We start from the raw sequence: 10,462 nt of genomic DNA on the forward strand, positions 1-10,462 counted from the left end.
CCATCTCAGTTGTAAAATGTTGAAAAGAGACGCTTGCTTATGCACCACAAAAAGATGAGATATAAAGGAGTGTGGACCACCCTTTGAAGAAGAAGATGATGTTGAACATGGGTTGCAACAATTACTGGAAGACTTGTTATTGGGTGATATGCAATATTCCTGATGAGGCTGGCTTACCCACTCTTAGGAAAAGAGAAGCCTCCCAGCTCTTCCCGTAGGCACCTTGCTTGCCAGGACCAGGCTTAGGCTCATCTAGCTCAGCAAGTCAAGACTCACTAGGTCAATGCAAGCCCCTGATTTGTTGGGTGGGTTAGGCTTACATCAACCCAAATACAAAGAAAGTTTAATGAGGGAAATTCAATTCACTCATAATACTCTTAAGATACAGCAAAATCACAATTCTCAAAGAACAAAAAGGCCACCAAATAGATGGTCAAACTACTCTTCTTGGGAAGGAATCTCACAGCCTCAGCCCTGCTCAAGATTTTTGCTGTCGTTCCATCCAGGACATCTCAAAAGATGCAAAATTGGAAATCTGCAGTAATGAATGACAGTCAGCATAATACATCTGAAAATTCAACAACTCTATATTCAAACCCAAAAAAAAGGGCATGACAAGAGAATTGGGCTCTACAGAAACTATTAAGTATATGCAAGCTTGTAGGAAAGAAGACCGAAATCATGGTTCCCTAATTTCTTGTTATCTTCATGTCTGAGAGAAAGAATCCAATTCTCCTCCATATCCAGCTATTTGGAACTCCCTGATTCTGCCATACATGCTTTAAGAAAGTAATTATCTTTTGGTACTGACTTCTAGGATTCCCTTTTTTCTACTACAATTAATTCCAGGTATGGAGAAGTGTAATGTTATGTTTGGGTGTCGACAAAGCAGAGGAATGCAACTAAGACTCTTTAGGAGCACATGGAATGCAACTAAGGGAAATAAATCTACTGCTGACAGGAGAACCAGAGACCATCAAGGGCAGTACTCTTTTAGACTTAAGACTCTCAACATTCAAGTCAGTAAGAACACATTAACAGAATACAAGATGACAAATTGGTTCTCAAAACCATAAATATTTCACAGGATATATGAATGGCATTCCATACAATACCTTTCTAATGCAGAGATCTAAGCAATTTGAATGCTGGACATAGTGAGGTTTCTAGATACTGCAAAGAAATCCATGAAATATTATTTGCCTTCAGTTAAACCTAGGACATGCAAAATTGAAAACTAGGTTTAATTAGCTTTCTTATATTTTTATTTTTTTCTCTAAGATAAATGGACTCCAAAAATATGACAGCATGTAAAATGTATCCCTGCAAGCCTGTGTTAGAAAGCTGTGCTTTCAAATTTCTAAAAGAATGTTTTTTATTGTACATGCATTTGTAAATATGAGCTACCTGGGATTAATCTTGCCTTCCTTCTGTTCATATTTTTGTTCCCAGCTTCTCGATCCCCAGACCTCTAAACACATTCCAAGCAAATGAAAGTTGTAGATGCACAATTCTTGAACTGAGCTGGAGTTCTGCAGTCCCTTGAGTAAAGTCTCAAGATCTTAGGAGTCTTCAGATGCAGGAGGCTGTTTGGATGACTCTGATTAGCCACATCAGAATTTACCATTTATATTTCAAATCAAGAACACTGATATAAACTTCAAATATTATAATAAATCAATTTTGTATTTCAGCATATCATTTTCTCGAAGAAAATTATCTTTAGAAGAGAACAAGCACCTGAATATAAATTGATGTAGTGTCACCTTCATTACAAAACTTGGTCATCAATGACAATGCGTGGAATGTGAGATATGTAATGCCAATCTTCCCCTTTCCAGAACTCATACTGATGTTTCAGCAAGGGGCAGTTGCTGATTTTTAAAAATGACAGAGAGCTGGGAAGCCCCTCTGCTGTCAAGGATTGAAGCTTAGCGCAGTCATTGATCTCTAAGTTTTGAACAGAAGTGAGCAACTGAAGCCCCTTGCCATCAAGAGACCTGAGATTTGGAAGACCTGAGATCTGGAGAGACGTGAGAGTTGAGGGCAGCAGGGATTCCTTCGGAAATGACTCCAGGTCTTCACATCCACCACTAATTCTGAAATCTGTCAGAGAGGCTAGTCTATGCAAACCCCACTCCACCTGGGGTGTGAGTTTTTTGCAGTTATGAACTACAAGTGAATTTAGGGTGGACGGCAAACCAGCAACTGGAAATAGCAATTCAGGACAATTTTGTAAAATTAATGTCTGAAAGGACGCAAGGGTGCACATCAGCAACTTGAGTTTCTTGCAATCAAGGATCTCATAGTGTGTCAACTTGAGAGCTGGCAACTCAATAGACACAAGATCAGGGCACTGAATGATTTGCAAGAAATCAAGAGCTGGGAGACCCCCCTCTGAAATCAAAATCGAGAGGGATTCAAGTCCCTCAAGACCATGAATTTGAAGACGAGTCAGCTTAGGGAAGATGCCGAATGAGAAGGCTGAGAGAGATCTACAATAACCACCCCTGATGTCCAAACATTCAAGGAAAGGATGATGGCACTTAAGGAACTCAGGAAGAAGGAAGTGTAGTCTCCGAGAACCGTAGATACATAGTGATTTCAATGTACGGGGTAAACAACATGTGCGCAAAGATCTGGAAAAACAACAACGTTTCAGAACCAAGCGTTGAAGAGAAGTGTTGTTTTGCATCATTCCCTCTAGTAGAGACTCTGCAGAGACACATCTTAGAATTGAGAGTGCCCGCAATCCATGTGACAGCTCCTTCAACTGTGAGATATCAGATATTTCAATTTCAAAACCTTCAAGACAATCAAAGCTACGATCTGGACTTCTCAGCAGAACCTCGCGACAGTTGAGTATCTTCACTTCCCGGATGGTTGGAACTCGTGGAACGGAAGCCACAAGCTGCTGACATCCATTAATCTCGAGTTTTGTCAAGGAAGGAAGGCAGTCCGGCACTTCTCCAGTGAGCTTGGGACATTTCCATATACAAAGCACCTGGAGATGAGGAAACACTCCACCTTCACCGTCAAAAGGTAACCATTCTTTCCACTGCCTCATTTTCCCAAAAATTAGAGTTTCTAGGGATAAGAAGGGCTTAACTGAGGAAGAATTATTCCCATAAAATTCAGTACCCACTTTCTCTATTCCACACATCCCTGATATAGAGAGGTATCTGAGAGAGGACAGTTGCCCAAGTGGTGGCAAGGACGAGCAATGTTTACAATTCCTGAGATTTAGGGACACCATATTTAACAATGAAGGATCCCCTAACCAAGTAGGAAATCTTGTACCACAATAGAAGTCAATGGTAAGCTTCGTGACATTCTTATGAGGCTGCAAGTTGTTAATTATATCAACTCCATTTTGTAAACCATCACTGCTGCTATTCCACTCCAACACCAATTCATTAAGATTTTTCTTATCCTTCAAATTTGCCTCCAAGGCATCTGTACCAGAAACCACATTCTGCAGCTCTGAAATGTGAAGCTTTCCACCAATTTGTGAAAGCCCCCCAAGCTCTCCAATTCTTGAACCACTTCTTTGACCCACAATAAAAGTACTCAATGTTTGTAAACTTTTCAATTGACCTATATGACTTGGCATCTCTTTAACTCGAGATCCATGAACAAGAAGATGACGCAGATTAATCAATTTCTTCAATCCGCTAGGCAACTCATGTAGAGAACGGCACTCATTGAGTATAATTGTTTGTAAATTATACAAAGTACATACGGACTCCGGTAATCTTTTGATATCTGAATGCGAGACGTTCAGGTAACGTAAATGTTTCAAATTGCCAATTGAATCAGGCAAGTTTATAGTCTTATAATTGAACAAAGACAACACCCGTAAGCATCTAAATTTTGGTAATAGCTTGTCCAAAATCCTGTTACTCAAGTAGGACCGCGGCAAAAATTGCAATTGCAATGTGAAAAGAGTCCGAAGACGCTTAACTTCGATGAAATTCGCAAATCTCTCAAAGGCATCATACTCACTTCTATAATATGACAAGTGGCGAACCTTTTCATATGTTTCATGCCCCCAACCATCCTCTAACTGAATACAAAACTCTCCCGACACAAGTTGAGCCAAGTCATTGACAAGGTCATGCATTACAAAACATGAGTTTCTACTACTTGATTTTTGAAAAAAGGACCTTGATAATAGTTCATGAAAGTATTGGTCACCTACCTCTTCCATTCGTTTCTTGCTTTTTGGTTGTACCTCTTCCATTCGTTTCTTGCTTTTTGGTTGTTGCAAAAAGCCTTCTGCCATCCATAATAAAACCAACCTCTCCTTTTGGAACTGATAGTCCTTGGGAAAAATTGAGCAATAAGCAAAACATTGCTTTAGATGTGAAGGGAGATGATAGTAGCTTAACCTCAAAGCTGGAAGAATTTCATTGCTTGGCAAATCCCACATTTCGCTCCTCAAGATATTATCCCATTCCTCTGCTTCTACCTTAAAGTGTAAAAGACCCCCAAGTGTTTTTGCAGCTAAAGGCAAACCTTGACACTTCTTCACAATCTCTTTGCCAATTGCTTCTAAGTATGGATGTGCACTAGGATCTCCATTTTCAAATGCATGTTTTGCAAACAACCACCAGCAATCTTCAAATGATAGTTGTCCCAGACGATGAGTGTGAACAGAGCGCATGACTAATGCAACATTTTCACTACGCGTTGTTACAATAATCTTACTTCCGTTTGACCCAACTTTGAGCGGAGTTCTTAGCCTGTCCCAATTATTGTAATTCTCGTTCCAAACATCATCCAAAACAAGAAGAAATTTCTTTCCATTAAGGCTCTCCTTCAGTTTCACTTGAAGAAAATTTAAGTCATTCACATCAGAAGTCAAACCCCGTGAAGTGGTTGCTTCAAAAATTGTTTTTGTTATCCTCAGAAGATCAAATTCTTCTGAAACACAAACCCATGCTTCCAAGTCAAAATATTTTTTCACACTCTCATCGTTATATACAAGCTGAGTAAGAGTGGTCTTGCCAATACCACCCATGCCTACAATGGATATCACACCTATCTCATCGCCGCTTGAATTATCTGACACCAACATTTTGATTATCTCCTCTTTGTTGCCATCTCTACCATAGACACCAGATTCATCCACCACAGAAGTCGAAGGCCATCTTTGGAACAGTTTCTCCCCCACACCTTGTTTCAACCCGAGAACATCTTTTTGTTGTGCAAGAAATTCTAGTCTATCAATGATCTCCTCTACCCTGGACTCCACCCCATCAGCAAATGGATTAAGCGAGTTAGAGATGATATTCCACACCTGATGTGCACTAGTTTGAGGGTCGGTCTCCATCTTTCTCTGTAGATCTTGGTTAGCAATCTCGTCCAGCAGGTCCTCTGCATCATAGACAGCATGTTTAAGCTCATCCACCCACTCTTTGACATGTGGATCTGTAATTTGCTTCACCTCAGCATCATTGAGCACTGCCTGAACCGCCAGCAAGTTTATCTTCAGCTTCTTTAGGAGAGTACCAATGAGTTTTTGTCCCCGGATAAAGTCTAAGACTTCCCGAGAAGCCATCCTGTCGAATAGGACTTGAAGAGAAGCCGAGAGAAATGCTCCTCCCACTAAAGCCCCGGCCATGTCTGATTCTTTGCAGAGGAAGAGAATGATGAATTACACAAAAATGAAGGGAAGTAGATGCAAAAGCTAACCAGAGGTGTTGGGTTTATAATATGAAAATGCAAGGCAGTTTGTAGAAACGTTGACCTTAGAGCCCGCAATTGTGTGCCATAGAAATAGTCGCAATTGTTTATTAAATAAAGAAGAAGAAAACAAAAAGAACAAAACAAGTCGAAAACAGTTGGAAAAAGGCAGGAGCTGTTACCAATGTCCCCCGATTATTCACCATATAACTGCAATGAAAGAAACATTTACGCAGTTCTAAGAAACCTCAAACAGTTCTCAAGATCATCCCATATAACCAAATACCCAGATGCTAAAATCAGTTTCTTATAAATTGCCAGCCACCAAACATAGGCCTAAGTAGAGAAATGCTGAACATGAATCAAAAAGTGTGGAACGAGAGGCATTTGGAGTGGCGAAACCAACCAAAAGAAGAAGCCCATCTAGCCTGAATCTCAAAAATCCTAGAAACCTGAAAATTACGGGTGTGATTTCTATACTTTTACATCCGTTCCCCAACAAAATCCCTGTGGGTATGCCCTGCTCTGTTCACACCCATCGAGCACACCACAATATCTTTCCTTTTTTTCTTTTCTTTTTTCTTATATGTTGCAAAGAAGAACAGAACAGGCAAAGGCCAAAAACAGATACAATGCAGATATGACACCCAGTAGAGCAAAGGCGTTGATATTCAGAATGCCAATGTTCACCTTGGCCGCAGTGATGGTGACGGCAGCAGTGGAGGCCTTTTGCTGAGCTGCACAGGTGACAGCAAGGATGAAATTTTCGCGATATATATCCAAAATATCGTGCTTCGGCCCCACCGATTCGGTATGAAGATGGAATTTTCCCTCCCTTGGTTTTTAAAAGTAGTCTATATCGAGGGGATAACCGACTAAAGGGGGCGAAATTCCCAGACAAAAATACCCCTGCACTACTCCTCCAGCTACTTTAACCCCTTTACTTTTTTTTTTTTTCATTCTTTCTTCCCCATTCTCCCTTTTTCTTTTTCTTTTGTTATTCCGGTTTCTCTCTTTTCTGTACATTTCTTCAAATTTTACACACAAATTCTTTTCAAATTTCTTTGATATAAAGTGCTTAAAGCTGTGGTTGGATAAACAACATACATTTATTTATTTTTTCACATATTTTTCTTTCATTTTTTATTTGTTAAATATTTTCAAGCATTTAATAAGATGTAGTAAATATTTAAAATTATTATAATTTTTTTAATATCATTTACAACCATAAAAAAGGAAGTTAAAAGAAGGAAACAGCCATCCTAAAAAGTGTAGCATGGATAAACATTGTCCATATGAAAAGATCAAATAATGGTGAGTAACAAAACCTATTGAATTTTATGATGGTTTTGATATCGTTTGTATATTTGTTTTTTATATGAATGTAATATGGTAATAGGGTTTTGATATAATATATAAAGTTGTCTTTTTTAGTCGTATACCACAACTTTATCGATGTTTAGTTGAACTTAAAATAAGTTAAGTTTATATATTGTACTTAATTCGAGTTGAATCCTTTGTAAATTACCCTTGACATTAAATGAATTATAGCATAACCATCTTTTAGTAAATAAATATATTTTTATTGTTAAAAATAGTTAAGAGTTACAATATTTTAATTTATTTAATAACTATAAACATTGCATTTCTATAGCATTATTGGTATTATTTAAGGTAGTAAACATGATTAATAATATTATTTATTTGTTGTTTATTAAAAAATAAATATGTGTAATGAAATAATATGTATTTAATAATGAATGATTTTTTTTAAAATGAATACCTACTTATTGATGGAAAGGCTCCAATGTAACTAAAAAAATATTCTCATATTGTATGTTGGTGCCAATAATTGGATTAATTTATTATTTCAGTAGTTGATGAAGTAGGAATAATGCTTCTATATAAAGGAGAATGGTTACAAGATGGAAATACTTTCTATTTCGAATGAAGTAAAGGCATTGAGGTCTCGAAAATTGTATCATGTGAAGAGTTATCAAGGGTTGTCCATCATATTCTGAAGCTAGATCCAATGAATTGTTCTCTTTCAATGAAGTATGTATTCAATGCCAACATATCCACAAGTTTTGTACAACTAGCCGATGATGGGGATGTGAAATTCTTTATTGGTCTAAATTATACAAATTGTAAGCTACTTGTTCCATTGTGCATCACAATTGAAAAGAGAATTGAGAATTATATGCAGAAATCAATTTGCAACTCTTATTCTAAATATCATATGTCATCTGATATTAATAAAGAATTGGATGGGGACCCAATGTTGATGTATAAAAGTAAACACATTCATTGTGAGTCAGTTGAAACTCTTACTATTGATGGTGAAAATGAACCAAGATTTCAAAATTAGTAACTTGAAGGGTACAATGTTCATGATTGGAACATGAATGAGACTACTATAAATGAAGAGGATTATAGGATGGATACTAACCTTGCTAATGATGAGCAAGTGATCCAAATTGGCTCATTCAAAATTGGTTCAACTCAGAGTGCACAAATTCTGACCATGATTGATACAGATGATGGTTTGATGCTTGATAATCCCACCATAATCGAAGATGTAACAAATGAAGGACAAAACATGAAGCAACAACCTATAGTTAGTGGAATTAGTGATGATCACCTAGAATAGCACCAAACATACTCAAGTAAGAAAGAATTATAAAAGAAGTTGTACATGATGGCTCTCAAAAGGAAATTTGAGTTCAAAACAACTAAATCCATGACTAAGTTATTGCTTGTTGAATGTTTTGATATAGAATGCAAGTGGCGAGTTCATGCTACCAAGTTGGGAATTTCCAGTATGTTTCAAATAACGAAATACTATTCAACACACACTTGTCGGTTAGATATGATGTTCCATGACAATTGACATGCAAGTAGTTGGTTGATTGATAAGAGTATAAGAAAAATATATCAAGGGGTTTCTTGTGATATCGATCAAAAGACATTGTAGTAGACATTCAAAAGTAGTATGGAATTTAAATTTGCTATGATAAGGTGTGGAGAGTAAGAGAACATGCTCTAAGATCTATTAAGGGATCACCTAAGGAATCCTATAGTGTTTTACCATCCTACTCCTATGTTTTAGAGTAAAAAAACTTGGTACCATTACTAATATAGCTATTGATTGTGATAATCAATTCAAGTACATTTTTATGTTGATTGGTACATCTTTTTTTGGGTTTCGCACATCAATAAGGCTTGTGGTTGCAATTGATGGGACATTTTTAAAGCAAAGTACTTGGGGACTTTATTTATTGCATAGTGTAAAGATGGCAACAATCAGATATACCCTTTAGCTTTTAAGATTGGTGATTTAGAAAATGATGCTTTATGGGAGTGGTTTCTAAAAAATTTGCATGATGCAATTGGACATACTGATGATTCGTTTATGATATTAAATTAGCACAATAGCATTGAGAAAAGCATTTTTGTATGTGAAGCACGATGTCTGCACTTATCACATTGGATTAAATTTGAAGACAAAGTTCAAGAATCCTACAATTCATAAGTTGTTCTGTGATGTTGCCCATGCTTATCGTATTTTAGAGTTTAATATTATATTTAAACATCTAGAGATGATTGACCCAAGAGCAACAAGATATTTAATGGATGTAGGAGTTGATTGATGGGCTTGTTCACATTCTACTAGAAAAAGATATAATATCATGACCACAAGGATCATTGAAAGCCTTAATGCAATATTGAAAAATGTTAAAGATCTTCTGGTTTTGCAATTGGTTGAAGTATTGAGAAACTTACTTCAAAAATGGTTTGTGACTCATCAACAACAAGCAATGTCAATATCAATTGAACTTACTATGTGGGTTGATAAAGAACTTTCTTCAAGGCATAATATATCAGTGGCATATCTAGTGAAACCTATCAACTCCAAGTAGTGTAATGTTAAATATGCTGACATTAGTGCTCAAGTGAATTTAAACACTCGTTCACGCACATATCGACAATTTGATCTTGATCATATTCCATGTGCACATGCTATTGTTACTTGTAGATATTAAAACATTTCATGTTACACTTTGTGCTCTCGGTATTTTACTACTAAAGCACTATTATTTTCATATATATTCAAAGTGTATTTATCCAATTGGAAATAAGATAGATTGGGTAATACCTTATCACATTCATAACCAAGTTGTGTTACTACCTAAAACAAGGTGCCTGACAAGAATAAATGAAAGTAAGAATTCCTTTTGGTGGAGAGGGTAAGTACACATCTCGTTGTAGTCGATGTGGTTAATATGGGCATAATTGGAAAACATGCAAATGACCAATCCCTTGATATCATTATAGCTTTAGCAGCCGATGAATTGACATGGAATGAAAATTGCAGTAGTTATTTATTTATTTTTTTTGTACCCATGTGAATGGAAATATAAGTTACTTTATCACAGTCACCATTGCATGAGACATAAATAATCAATGTTAGAGTTGTTATTAAGGATTAAGTATATAAGATATAAAAGTAAATCTAAGATCACTTACTCATGTTCTTGTTGAGGAATATCTTATAACCATTCAATTACCATTCTTGGTAGTTAACCTTAGTATCACCATGAACCCTGTAATATGCTATACCATTCAATATATGTGGCAACAATTTGGCTAATGGTTTAATGGCAACTTGCGACCTTGCATTACTATTGATGCCCATAAATGAGTCATATACATGTATTATCCTTCGAGTAAGGTGGACAACTTCTAATACCCAGTGACTGGGTCGAACATTGAT

General features: G+C 36.7%; 1 protein-coding gene across 4 annotated transcripts; it reads right to left on the minus strand.

The window, feature by feature from the left end:
- Positions 1-62: 62 nt before the first annotated feature.
- LOC117926238 (putative disease resistance RPP13-like protein 1) lies at positions 63-6,457 on the minus strand. Of its 4 annotated transcripts, none has more exons than XM_034845320.1 (4): positions 4,235-6,457; positions 1,741-4,201; positions 1,408-1,600; positions 63-535 (listed from the first exon to the last, which is right to left on the minus strand). In XM_034845320.1, the coding sequence occupies exons 1-2, from the start codon at positions 5,624-5,626 to the stop codon at positions 1,772-1,774; spliced, it is 3,822 nt and encodes a 1,273-aa protein (XP_034701211.1). In that variant the 5' UTR covers positions 5,627-6,457; the 3' UTR covers positions 63-535; positions 1,408-1,600; positions 1,741-1,771. The 4 variants fall into 4 exon arrangements, with proteins under 4 accessions (XP_034701211.1, XP_034701209.1, XP_034701210.1 ...); XM_034845318.1 differs by adding an exon at positions 1,116-1,173 and having other exon boundaries at positions 1,741-6,457; XM_034845319.1 differs by having other exon boundaries at positions 1,408-1,586; positions 1,741-6,457.
- Between the last annotated feature and the right edge of the window lie 4,005 nt (positions 6,458-10,462).

Source organism: Vitis riparia, chromosome 12 (genome assembly GCF_004353265.1).
Source record: "Vitis riparia cultivar Riparia Gloire de Montpellier isolate 1030 chromosome 12, EGFV_Vit.rip_1.0, whole genome shotgun sequence".
NCBI lineage: Eukaryota > Viridiplantae > Streptophyta > Magnoliopsida > Vitales > Vitaceae > Vitis > Vitis riparia.